This window comes from Procambarus clarkii, chromosome 11 (genome assembly GCF_040958095.1).
Source record: "Procambarus clarkii isolate CNS0578487 chromosome 11, FALCON_Pclarkii_2.0, whole genome shotgun sequence".
NCBI classification, from domain to species: domain Eukaryota; kingdom Metazoa; phylum Arthropoda; class Malacostraca; order Decapoda; family Cambaridae; genus Procambarus; species Procambarus clarkii.
The window spans coordinates 37,020,682-37,034,525 of record NC_091160.1 but is presented as its reverse complement, the minus strand read 5'-3'; the positions used below and the strand labels follow the sequence as shown (position 1 = coordinate 37,034,525).

The 13,844-nt window shown below is 49.5% G+C and overlaps 1 protein-coding gene across 1 annotated transcript in view; it reads left to right on the top strand.

Moving 5' to 3' along the window:
* The window catches only part of LOC123758317 (syndecan), a 453,223-nt gene that overhangs the window by 397,589 nt on the left and 41,790 nt on the right, over positions 1-13,844 (top strand). Inside the window, exon 2 of the mRNA XM_045742546.2 lies at positions 10,942-11,221. Coding sequence (XP_045598502.2) covers positions 10,942-11,221 — 280 coding nt within the window. The remainder of the gene's footprint in view (positions 1-10,941; positions 11,222-13,844) is intronic.

The window sequence follows — 13,844 nt, the reverse complement described above, 5'->3', positions numbered from 1 at the left end:
AGGAAGGGGGGGGGGCCCAAGATTGTTCAAGAGCTCTGTAGTCGTTAGCACAAATACACTACGTATATACATTTCATTTGTCTTGCTTTAAGGGTTATTTTCTATGCATGTTTACCTAAATTAGTAAACAGAAATTTTTAAATTAAAAGAACCTTGGGTATAAATTATTATTCTTTCTTGCATGCTGCTTGGCTGGACCCTTCAATGAGCATAGTCATTGTTTGGTATTGTTTGGTTGACTAGCAAACAGGCAAAGGATAGGGAGCCGGTCGGCTGAGCGGACAGCACGCTGGACTTGTGATCCTGTGGTCCTGGCTTCGATCCCAGGCGCCGGCACGCTGGACGTGTGATCCTGTGGTCCTGGCTTCGATCCCAGGCGCCGGCACGCTGGACTTGTGATCCTGTGGTCCTGGCTTCGATCCCAGGCGCCGGCACGCTGGACTTGTGATCCTGGCTTCGATCCCAGGCGCCGGCACGCTGGACGTGTGATCCTGTGGTCCTGGCTTCGATCCCAGGCGCCGGCACGCTGGACTTGTGATCCTGTGGTCCTGGCTTCGATCCCAGGCGCCGGCACGCTGGACTTGTGATCCTGGCTTCGATCCCAGGCGCCGGCACGCTGGACTTGTGATCCTGTGGTCCTGGCTTCGATCCCAGGCGCCGGCGAGAAACAATGGGCAGAGTTTCTTTCACCCTATGCCCCCCCTGTTACCTAGCAGTAAAATAGGTACCTGGGTGTTAGTCAGCTGTCACGGGCTGCTTCCTGGGGGGGGGGGGGGGTGGAGGCCTGGTCGAGGACCGGGCCGCGGGGACTCTAAAAAGCCCCGAAATCATCTCAAGATAACCTCAAGAAGGAGAAGATAGCGGTCTGTGTAGACTGTACAAGACATACGGAGGTTGAACAGCTGTGGACCTCACCCTGGCGAGACCAGGTGATAATTGCCGGTAGCCACAGTCTGGTAGATCAAGTGTGATACGATAACGTCGTATTTAAGTCCGCGTGAGGTGTAATGTTAGGCCATAAAGCAGCTGATGTGTGTGTGACGTCACACATTAAGTCAGCTGATGCCTGACGTCACACATTAAGTCAGCTGATGCCTGACGTCATATTTAAAGCCAGATAAGCCGAGCGAATCTTCACGTATTTGCGTAAGCCATCCTATCCCCCTGCCCCCCCCCTGTCCACATCCATCCCTCTCCCCTATCCACATCCCCTCCTCCCTCCATCCACATAGCCCCCCCCCCTTGCCTGACCAACACCTGATGCATATAGTGACTATAGCGACTAGGCTGGTGGACCAAACTCTCACAAGTCGACCCTGGCCTCGGGCCGGGCTTGGGGAGTAGAAGAACTCCCAGAACCCCATCAACCAGGTATCAACCAGGTATCAACCAGGTATCAACTAGGTATCAACCAGGTATCAACCAGGTATCAACCAGGTATCAACCAGGTATCAACTAGGTATCAACCAGGTATCAACCAGGTATCAACCAGGTATCAACCACGTATCAACTAGGTATCAACCAGGTATCAACCAGGCACCAGGCGGTGATGGGACAGGCACCAACTCGTCCGTCACATATGGGACGGGGACAGTCCACGAGGAAGGACGCATTGTACTGGATAGTAGGGTTAGGGGGGGGGAGTATAATGAGTACTGCCCATACGGTACTCATCTTATGATGAGTACTGCCCATACGGTACTCATCTTATCATGAGTACTGCCAATACGGTACTCATCTTATGATGAGTACTGCCCATACGGTACTCATCTTATGATGAGTACTGCCCATACGGTACTCATCTTATCATGAGTACTGCCCATACGGTACTCATCTTATCATGAGTACTGCCAATACGGTACTCATCTTATGATGAGTACTGCCCATACGGTACTCATCTTATCATGAGTACTGCCCATACGGTACTCATCTTATGATGAGTACTGCCCATACGGTACTCATCTTATCATGAGTACTGCCAATACGGTACTCATCTTATCATGAGTACTGCCAATACGGTACTCATCTTATGATGAGTACTGCCCATACGGTACTCATCTTATCATGAGTACTGCCAATACGGTACTCATTTTATCATGAGTACTGCCAATACGGTACTCATCTTATGATGAGTACTGCCCATGCGGTACTCATCTTATCATGAGTACTGCCAATACGGTACTCATCTTATGATGAGTACTGCCCATACGGTACTCATCTTATAATGAGTACTGCCAATACGGTACTCATCTTATAATGAGTACTGCCAATACGGTACTCATCTTATAATGAGTACTACCCATACGGTACTCATCTTATAATGAGTACTGCCAATACGGTACTCATCTTATAATGAGTACTGCCAATACGGTACTCATCTTATAATGAGTACTGCCAATACGGTACTCATCTTATAATGAGTACTGCCAATACGGTACTCATGTTATAATGAGTACTGCCAATACGGTACTCATGTTATAATGAGTACTACCCATACGGTACTCATGTTATAATGAGTACTACCCATACGGTACTCATGTTATAATGAGTACTACCCATACGGTACTCATGTTATAATGAGTACTACCCATACGGTACTCATCTTATAATCAGTACTGCCAATACGGTACTCGTGTCTGTGAAAAAGATGAGGCCTGTCAGCGGTGCCTTGAGCCGCAATGATCTGTTCGGATGTATTTATGTGAATAAAGTTATTTGGACTTGAGTTGGGTGATGCTCTCCGTCGACGTGTAGGAGAGGTGGGGGGCAGGCCCGTGGAGGTGAGGCTGGCGAGGAGGATGTGAGGCGGCTGACATGAGCCTAGCAACATGAGGACAAAGGTAAACTCCTTTTTGGAAGTTTTTGAAGAGAAGGAAGCCAGGGTGTACTCCTTTATATTGGTGTTGGTGGCATGTTGTTGTTCCTACACGCCTTCATCTGCATAATGCTCTCTCCTGTACACCACTATGTCCTGATCGACCTCTCTCTCTCTCTCTCTCCCTCTCTCTCCCTCTCTCTCTCTCTCTGTCTCTCTCTGTCTCTCTCTGTCTCTCTCCCCCCCTCTCTCTCTCTCTCTCTCTCTCTCTCTCTCTCTCTCTCTCTCTCTCTCTCTCTCTCTCTCTCTCTCTCTCTCTCTCTCTCTCTCTCTCTCTCTCTCTCTCTCCCTCTCTCTCCCTCTCTCTGTCTCTCTCCCTCTCCCTCTCTCTCTCTCTCTCTCTCTCTCTCTCTCTCTCTCTCTCTCTCTCTCTCTCTCTCTCTCTCTCTCTCTCTCTCTCTCTCTCTCTCTCTCTCTCTCTCCCTCTCTCTCCCTCTCTCTGTCTCTCTCCCTCTCCCTCCCTCTCTCTCTCTCTCTCTCTCTCTCTCTCTCTCTCTCTCTCTCTCTCTCTCTCTCTCTCTCTCTCTCTCTCTCTCTCTCTCTCTCTCTCTCTCTTTGTCTGTCTTATTTTCTACCACAGACGTGGCCAGACATTTACAATGCTAACCAGCATCCTTCTGTCCTCCATGGACAGGGTAAGAGAGCTGTTAAACATATAGTTCAGGGATTTATTGAACAATCAACCACAGCAGGTGATTGTAGTGCTTTTAAACTGTTAATCTAACCTACAAACATAGACAGATTTACGTCTGTCCAACATAAACAGTGTTCGAGGTGTCTCTTTTTTTACATAGCGTCTTTAATGTGCGGTTTACAAAGGTGAAATGCAATTCTGAGCAGTTAAGGTTGTGTGTGGGCGACAGCGGGACGCCGTGCTCACTTCGTAGGCTCACTATGTCATTATAATCGTCTCGTGGGAGTCATCCTTCAGGCCTGCACGTCATGTGAAATTTCCCCCTCTTTGGCCACTGGGGTCGGCCACAGGTTGGACCAGCATACTCTGGGGGCGGCGGAGTCCCACAGGGGGGAAAGCTAGCCTATGCCAGTCATGGATATCTGAGGTGATATCAAACCTCAGGGCCAAGGGTTAAGCTGGAGTAAGATCACAGCTCTTGACTCGAGGACTTAAGAGCTGAGGGGAGAAATAGCTCTAAGCTACCACGCCATTTCGAGATATATTTTGTTATCTCGGTAAAGTTATTGGACGCAGGTTCGAATCCTCGTCACAGCCCTTGTGGGTTTGTTCATTTATTGGAACTTTCACGTGGGAAGGTGGATCTGGGACTTAAGAGCTGAGGGGAGAAATAGCTCTAAGCTACCATGCCATTTCGAGATATATTTTGTTATCTCGGTAAAGTTATTGGACGCAGGTTCGAATCCTCGTCACAGCCCTTGTGGGTTTGTTCATTTATTGGAACTTTCACGTGGGAAGGTGGATCTGGGAGTCTGGGAGTAGTGGTGAGGGAAGACTATGGATCTGGAGCCGGATTCATATAGTCCTATCAGAATAAGAGGTAATGACTAAGTATACGAAAATATGAGACAAATTGGACTTATTGTTTGATGCGAATCTGAAGTGGGGGCGAGAAGTGGTGCTTCTCTACTCCCAAGCCCTGGGGGCCAGATTCATGAAGCAGTTACGCAAGCACTTACGAACGTGTACATCTTTTCAATCTTTGACGGCTTTGGTTACATTTATTAAACAGTTTACGAGCATGAAAACTTTTTATTTATTAAGCACGTTTACGAGTGGGTACTGGGGGTCCCCAGTACCCCCCTAGGTGCTGGGGGTCCCCAGTACCCCCCTAGGTGCTGGGGGTCCCCAGTACCCCCCTAGGTGCTGGTGGTCCCCAGTTCCCCCCTAGGTGCTGGGGGTCCGCAGTACCCACCTAGGTGCTGGGGGTCCCCAGTACCCACCTAGGTGCTGGGGGTCCCCAGTACCCACCTAGGTGCTGGGGGTCCGCAGTACCCACCTAGGTGCTGGGGGTCCCCAGTACCCACCTAGGTGCTGGGGGTCCCCAGTTCCCCCCTAGGTGCTGGGGAGCCCCCAGTACCCACCTAGGTGCTGGGGTCCCCAGTACCCCCCCCCCCTAGGTGCTGGGGTCCGCACCACGTCCCCACAAGGCATGATAAAATGGTTACGTGACCAGCGGGGGGGGGGGGGGGTCTAGATAGTGGTATTGGTACAAAGGGCCAGGACGCCACTGGGGTCTTCAATATCCAAGAACGCGGTGTATATCGTTCACTATGCATCGTCCAACAGTCTGCTTGACCTGAGCCATCAGAGCAGGTCGCATGGACCCTGATCCATCCACCCCCCCAACCCCCCCCCCCCCAGGAACCATCTCTCAGCAAGTCAAATACTGACTATAATAGTTCTGTAGGTCAGTGTTTGGACTTGCATGGCACTCAGCCATATTGGAGGCTAGGACTTGAGGCCTCCCAGGCCTAGCCTCCTAGGCCTAGCCTCCCAGGCCTAGGCCTAGCCTCCCAGGCCTACGCCTAGCCTCCCAGGCCTAGGCCTAGCCTCCCAGGCCTAGGCCTAGCCTCCCAGGCCTAGGCCTGCCTCATGTTTGGCCAAACATGTCAACAGTTTGCTTCAGAAAGGCCCCCAAATGTGGCCAGACAGGTGTGGGGTTTGTTGTGTAGACCTGTCCTGCACTCTCTCACCTTTATTGGTCTTTTAAATTATTCACTCAGCTGTCTATCCCCCTCCCTCGCCTGTCCCTAGCAGCACCTGTCTATCCTCCTCCCTCCCTTCAGCTGTTCCTAGCAGCACCTGTCTATCCCCCTCCTTCCCTTCACCTGTCCCTAGCAGCACCTGTCTATCCCCCTCCTTCCCTTCACCTGTCCCTAGCAGCACCTGTCTATCCCCCTCCTTCCCTTCACCTGTCCCTAGCAGCACCTGTCTATCCTCCTCCCTCCCTTCACCTGTCCCTAGCAGCACCTGTCTACTGACGGGGGGCGTTAGGTATTATTTCAAACACCATCCTATGTAAATTGTCTGGGTGCACATGCACGCTCACATACGCACATGTGTACTCAAGCGCACTTACATGTCATGTCATGTCATGTCATGTCATGTCTTGTCATGTCATGTCATGTCATGTCATGTCATGTCATGTCATGTCATGTCTTGTCTTGTCTTGTCTTGTCTTGTCTTGTCTTGTCTTGTCTTGTCTTGTCTTGTCTTGTCTTGTCATGTCATGTCATAGCCGCAGTGTGACGTCACATCACACCGAACACGTGTCCCAGACCTGTTTCAAGTGTATTCGAACACTGTTCCTTGAATTGACATTTATTTTCCTGTGTGTTCGGTTTTAGAATTTAGATGGCCCATATGCCGTTTTCTGTCGGGATTCGAACATAAACAAGATTGAATAATTTAAACATGATGTTAATTTGTGATTTTAACGTGTCAAGAGATTGGGTTTTAACGATTTTTTTTTCCTTTCAGGTGTGTGGAGCAGGTGTGTTGGGAGCCTGGCAACACTGTCGTAGACAGGGGGGGACCAGGTGTGGGCTAGACTGACATAGAACGTCAAAATATTGACGTTCTTCCTCTGAAGTTATCTCCTCTCTCACCACCGGGAGAACAGGAGAACAGTTTGAGTTCAACGGGTTCGCCATAGACCGTGCTACTTGGTACTTTTTGTTCCAAGGGGTTGAATCTGAAACAACAACAACAGTAGTAATAGTAGTTAGGCCTAACAGCTTGCCGGGTAATTTGTGATTTTAACGTGTCAAGAGATTGGGTTTTAACGATTTTGTTTTAACGGTTTTAACGGTTTTAACGGTTTTAACGGTCGAGTGTCTTGTATGAGGCTTCATTTTATCCTATTGTTAAATCACCATCCAAGTTTTTGTTAAATAATTATCATATTTATACGATCTTAAATATTTCTGTTGGTTGGTTCTTCCTGGAGAACCAGCGCGTTTTTGCTGACGATTTCTTCAAGACGTTTTCGATTGGGCAGCAGAAAATAACATGATGTTTAACAGTGATAAATTCCAGATACTCAGGTACGGCAAAAATGAGGATCTGAAACATAATACAGGGTACAAAACACAATCGAATCTTCCCATAGTAGGAAAACATCATGTCAAGGATTTGGGAATAATGATGTCTGACGACCTAACGTTTAAGGAGCATAACCAAGCAAATATTGCGTCAGCCAGAAAAATGATCGGATGGATTACGAGAACTTTCAAATCCAGGGATCCCATCACAATGGTTGTACTCTTCAAGTCACTTGTGTTGTCCCGTCTTGAGTACTGCTCAGTACTCACTTCCCCCTTCAGTGCAGGAGAGATTGCTGAAATAGAGGGAATACAGAGAACATATACGGCACGCATAGACGAGATAAAGCACCTAAATTATTGGGATCGTCTCAAAGCTCTCCAAATGTACTCACTAGAAAGGAGATGAGAGAGATACCAAATAATATACACATGGAAAATACTGGAGGGACAGGTCCCTAATCTACACAGTAGATTAGGGACATACTGGAGTGAACGACATGGAAGAAAATGCAGAATAGAACCAGTGAAGAGCAGAGGTGCCATAGGCACAATCAGAGAGCACTGTATAAACATCAGAGGTCCGCGGTTGTTCAACGTCCTCCCAGCGAGTATCAGAAATATTGCCGGAACAACCGTGGACATCTTCAAGAGATAACTAGACTGTTTTCTAAAAAGCGTGCCGGACCAACCGGGCTGTGGTGGGTATGTGGGCCTGCGGGCCGCTCCAAGCAACAGCCTGGTGGACCAAACTCTCACAAGTCAAGCCTGGCCTCGGGCCTGGCTTGGGGAGTAAAAGAACTCCCAGAACCCCATCAACCAGGTATCAACCAGGTCAAGCCTGGCCTCGGGCCGGGCTTGGGGAGTAGAAAAACTTCCAGAACCCCATCAACCAGGTATCAACCAGGTCAAGCCTGTCCTCGGGCCGGGCTTGGGGAGTAGAAAAACTTCCAGAACCCCATCAACCAGGTATCAACCAGGTCAAGCCTGTCCTCGGGCCGGGCTTGGGGAGTAGAAGAACTTCCAGAACCCCATCAACCAGGTATCAACCAGGTCAAGCCTGGCCTCGGGCCGGGCTTGGGGAGTAGAGGAACTCCCAGAACCCCATCAACCAGGTATCAACCAGGTCAAGCCTGGCCTCGGGCCGGGCTTGGGGAGTAGAGGAACTCCCAGAACCCCATCAACCAGGTATCAACCAGGTATCTAGCCTTATGCTAAAAAGAAAACTTTCTAACATCTTTATGACACATCTGAGTCTCAAGCTTACATCCGTTGCCTTCCCTTGATATATTGATATTCATTGTAAACATTGTCCAGTACTTTCACCTTGTTAATCCCTCTAAGTATTTTATACGTCTGTATCATGTCCCCACCGTCCTTCCTCCTTTCTAATGTCGTCAGGTTTAGTTCCTTCAGTCTATCTTCGTACCTCATCCCTCGCAGCTCTGGGACGAGTCTCGTTGCTAACTTCTGCACCTTTTCGAGCTTCCTTAGGTGTTTTTTTTTTGTAGATGGGGGTTCCAGGATGGGGCGGCGTACTCTAAGACTGGCCTCACACAGGCGGTGTATAGTGATCTAAAAGCCTCCTTATTCAGGTTTCTGAAGGATGTTCTGTGTGTGTGTGTGTGTGTGTGTGTGTGTGTGTGTGTGTGTGTGTGTGTGCGTGCGTGCGTGCGTGCGTGCGTGCGAATACGATGTAAGGTATTCGGTGACGAGGATTCAATATGCATCATTTGCATAAAGTTGATTAATTTTAAGTTTGAAATTGGCTTTGCCCTTATCACTATCATTCTTCATAAATTGAGTGCGCGTGTATGTCTGTGTGAGTGAGTGAGTGAGTGAGTGAGTGAGTGAGTGAGTGAGTGAGTGAGTGAGTGAGTGAGTGAGTGAGTGAGTGAGTGAGTGAGTGAGTGAGTGAGTGGGTGAGTGGGTGGGTGGGTGAGTGAGTGAGTGAATGAGGCCCCGCTTCTTGCCCTATTTGAGCAATAGTGGATCAAGTTATCCTTCAATATGTCTTGCCTAACGTTCCCTTCACTTGCCACTACTGATCTCGGTGACGGAGGGTGATACCTGGTTGATGGGGTTCTGGGAGTTCTTCTACTCCCCCAAGCCCGGCCCGAGGCCAGGGCTTGGTCCACCAGGTCCACTTGTGTGATCCACCAGGCTGTTGTTGCTTGCAGCGGCCCGCTAGCAGGCCCGCATATCCATCACTTATTTTAACAGGTTTTCATTTCCCGTGTAATTCAAAACAGTATTTTCTGAATTTAAAATTTATATATTATATGATTTGGAGTATAATTAGGCCTAGGGGTAGAGTAGGTCTTTTTGGGCCATTTTTTGTTCTGGCTCCCGTTCTCTGGAGGCTGTGCTTGTTCAGCAGGCTGTAAGGCTGTCGTCGTTAACGACCTGGAGAACGTGCCGAGAACAATTCCCTACGTCCCGAACACGTGCAAATATAACACCTGAAATATTGGAGTGCGTGAAGTAACTCAAAAGGATGTCCCCCCCCCCCCCCCACCTACATCCCCCTTCCCCCCCCCCCCACCTACCTCCCCCTTCCCCCCCCCACCTACCTCCCCCTTCCCCCCCCCCCCCCTACCCCCCTCCCCCCCCCCCCCCCCCCTCGAACACGTACGATAATGACAACAAAATCTTTATGTGTGAAGTATTAGTCGACATGGATTCGCTCTCTGGTATAAATTAGGATTATATAATTTGTGTAGAGATAAGTTATTCTGGTTCCTGATGGAAGTTATATTGATTCATATCTCCTTTTTTTTGGGGTCGCGACATTGGGCATGAACCCAACGACAACAATTACTGGGACAAATTAGGTGTAGTTAAATACCTACAGCTTAGCTACACCTAATTTGGGCGTGTTTACCTACACCTAATTTGGGCCAGTTGTGTCAGGCCCACAACCTCGAAGACACTGTTCCATTTATTGATATAGATTAGCTTATATATATATAAGCAAATGCCGTATTTGAATACACAGTGATGAATATATATTTGGGCATGGCTGCCGCTTGGACGAGCCTAGTCCGAGGGCGAGGTGGTGATGTGCGCTCGGCCGACTGGCTTAACTAATCACAGGTCTTATCTTACTAATAACATGATAGTTAAGGTTGATAATTGTATACTCCTCCTGGTGACCTATTCCTACCTTGAGGCTACCTTGAGGTGCTTCCGGGGCTTAGTGTCCCCGCGGCCCGGTCGTCGACCAGGCCTCCTGGACTGATCAACCAGGCTGTTAGATTCTGCGTTAAATGAATACTACATTTTCTGTTGATGGTGGTCAAAGGTTTCTGTCATTTTGGCCGGTCGGCCGAGCGGACAGCACGCTGGACTTGTGATCATGTGGTCCCGGGTTCGTATCCCGGGCGCCGGCGAGAAACTATGGGCAGAGTTTCTTTCACCCTATGCCCTTGTTACCTAGCAGTAAAATAGGTACCTGGGTGTTAGTCAGCTGTCACGGGCTGCTTCCTGGGGGCGGAGGCCTGGTCGAGGACCGGGCCGCGGGGACACTAAAAAGCCCCGAAATCATCTCAAGATAACCTCAAGATAACCTCCTTGCAGCAATCTTTGTTACCAGGGGGAAGTAATTCAATCAGTATGATCATTGTTGATAAAGTGAGATGGATAAACTGATAAGCTGTTTTAGGGATATTTAGATTATCTAAATTTAACTAATTTAGCTTTAGATTAACTAAACTTGTATGTTTAGATGAACTTTATATTTGTTAAGCTCTTCGATAGTATAGTTAATGTTATCTTGAGGTTATCTTGAGATGATTTCGGGGCTTCGTATGTGTTCTTCTAGTAGGTGATGCCTTCTCACTGACCAGTTTGATGTTGTTATATTGGGTGTGACTATAACGTTTGTCTTGTAAGTATTTTCCTGGTATGTAATTTTTTTTCCCTGCTAATGCATAGCGATTCCTCCTGATTTGAGATTGATGGCTATGATTGAGAGGTGTCAGTCAGTAGGTGGCCTTTGCACCACGAGCCGGAGTGACCTGTGGGATATTGCACCTGTGTTGCAGGTGTTGGCGACGACAAACGAGGACCTGTACCTGGCTGACTTCGGGTCGGGGGACGGGATCGAACTAGAGGAGGACTCTGAGGTGTCGCACGACTCCGGACACCACCGCCACAACGACGCCGATCTCACCCACCTGGACGAGGAAGGGTCAGGCGACAGAAGCAAGAGCACGCCCTATGAGTCCACCTACGATGAGTACACTGATGATGAATACCCCGACAACATGGACCCCAAATTCAAGCCGCCCGAGGATGACGAAGCGATTGAAGGATCGGGATCAAGTGAGTGTTTATGCGAGTTTTCCCTTTAACTGTTGAAGTTTTCTATGAGTTAATACCATGTGTGTGTTCGTTTTCTATCATCTATTCATGTAGCGGTAATCTGCGAGTGAATAATGTAGTTAGTTAAATCATTTATCTAAAGTTCAGCTAGGGAATTTTCCGTAAAGTATGAGAGGATAATATTAATGACAGCTTTCTATTAGCTTTAGTTTTATTCTTTTTTTATTGGAAAGAAAGTGATTGAAACAGAGCATATGTATTTGGATGAGTTTACCCCTATTTCTTGGTTTTCTATGAGTGTGTAAAATTGTGCTCGTTTTCTGTCATTTCGAGTGATCGGTTGTAACGCAATTTGTCGTTGTGGTCTAATTTTGCACTAGAACATTCTTGCGTTACTGTGTAGCCTAACATTTAACAGGGGAAGGGGGCCTCGTAGCCTGGTGGATAGCGCGCAGGACTCGTAATTCTGTGGCGCGGGTTCGATTCCCGCACGAGGCAGAAACAAATGGGCAAAGTTTCTTTCACCCTGAATGCCCCTGTTACCTAGCAGTAAATAGGTACCTGGGAGTTAGTCAGCTGTCACGGGCTGCTTCCTGGGGGTGGAGGCCTGGTCGAGGACCGGGCCGCGGGGACACTAAAGCCCCGAAATCATCTCAAGATAACCTCAAGATTTGTTAACCAAGAAACGGAAAGGCTGTTTTTAGAGTTATAAAGCTGCAACACTTGTCTAACTCTATAGTACCTGTATACTGCGAGGTGAACAGAAGCATTGGGTGATTGGAGAAGCTCTCCGAAATATCTTTTCGATCCTAGTTTCCTTGATTTCCGGGATTCGATCATTGTTTTGAAGTTAGAATCTAATTTCTAAGCCAGACCGGCTCATATACGTGGGTGTTGATGACTGGTGGAACATATTACTGGCTAACGTGTTAGGTGTGGCAGTGCTGCATTGTTTCAAGCGTAGGTTAGACACGTATATGGATGATTTTGGGTGGCGATAAATAGGAGGAGTTGTATTACTGCTTATGTTAGTATTATTTGCATTGAGAAAAGCACTTGGAGCAATGAGGAGATTTGAAGGTGTTGGCGCCACAACCAGCTGGTGCCACAACCAGGTGGTGCTACAACCAGGTGGTGCTACAACCAGGTGGTGCTACAACCAGGTGGTGCTACAACCAGGTGGTGCTACAACCAGGTGGTGCCACAACCAGGTGGTGCTACAACCAGGTGGTGCTACAACCAGCTGGTGCTACAACCAGGTGGTGCTACAACCAGCTGGTGCTACAACCAGGTGGTGCTACAACCAGGTGGTGCTACAACCAGGTGGTGCTACAACCAGGTGGTGCTACAACCAGCTGGTGCTACAACCAGCTGGTGCTACAACCAGGTGGTGCTACAACCAGGTGGTGCCACAACCAGGTGGTGCCACAACCAGGTGGTGCTACAACCAGGTGGTGCTACAACCAGGTGGTGCCACAACCAGCTGGTGCTACAACCAGGTGGTGCCACAACCAGGTGGCGCCACAACCAGGTGGCGCCACAACCAGGTGGTGCCACAACCAGGTGGTGCCACAACCAGGTGGTGCCACAACCAGGTGGCGCCACAACCAGCTGGCGGCACAACCAGGTGGCGCCACAACCAGGAGGCGCCACAACCAGGTGGCGCCACAACCAGGTGGCGCCACAACCAGGTGGCGCCACAACCAGGTGGTGCTACAACCAGGTGGTGCTACAACCAGGTGGTGCTACAACCAGGTGGCGCCACAACCAGGTGGCGCCACAACCAGGTGGTGCCACAACCAGGTGGTGCCACAACCAGGTGGTGCTACAACCAGCTGGTGCTACAACCAGCTGGTGCTACAACCAGCTGGTGCTACAACCAGCTGGTGCTACAACCAGGTGGTGCTACAACCAGGTGGTGCTACAACCAGGTGGTGCTACAACCAGGTGGTGCTACAACCAGGTGGTGCTACAACCAGGTGGCGCCACAACCAGGTGGTGCCACAACCAGGTGGTGCCACAACCAGGTGGTGCTACAACCAGGTGGTGCCACAACCAGGTGGTGCTACAACCAGGTGGTGCTACAACCAGGTGGTGCTACAACCAGCTGGTGCTACAACCAGGTGGTGCTACAACCAGGTGGTGCTACAACCAGGTGGTGCTACAACCAGGTGGTGCTACAACCAGGTGGTGCTACAACCAGGTGGTGCTACAACCAGGTGGCGCCACAACCAGGTGGTGCCACAACCAGGTGGTGCTACAACCAGGTGGTGCTACAACCAGGTGGCGCCACAACCAGGTGGTGCCACAACCAGGTGGTGCCACAACCAGGTGGTGCCACAACCAGGTGGTGCTACAACCAGGTGGTGCTACAACCAGCTGGTGCTACAACCAGCTGGTGCTACAACCAGGTGGTGCTACAACCAGGTGGTGCTACAACCAGGTGGTGCTACAACCAGGTGGTGCTACAACCAGGTGGTGCTACAACCAGGTGGTGCTACAACCAGGTGGTGCTACAACCCGGTGGTGCTACAACCAGGTGGCGCCACAACCAGGTGGTGCCACAACCAGGTGGTGCCACAACCAGGTGGCGCCACAAACAGGTGGCGCCACAAACAGGTGG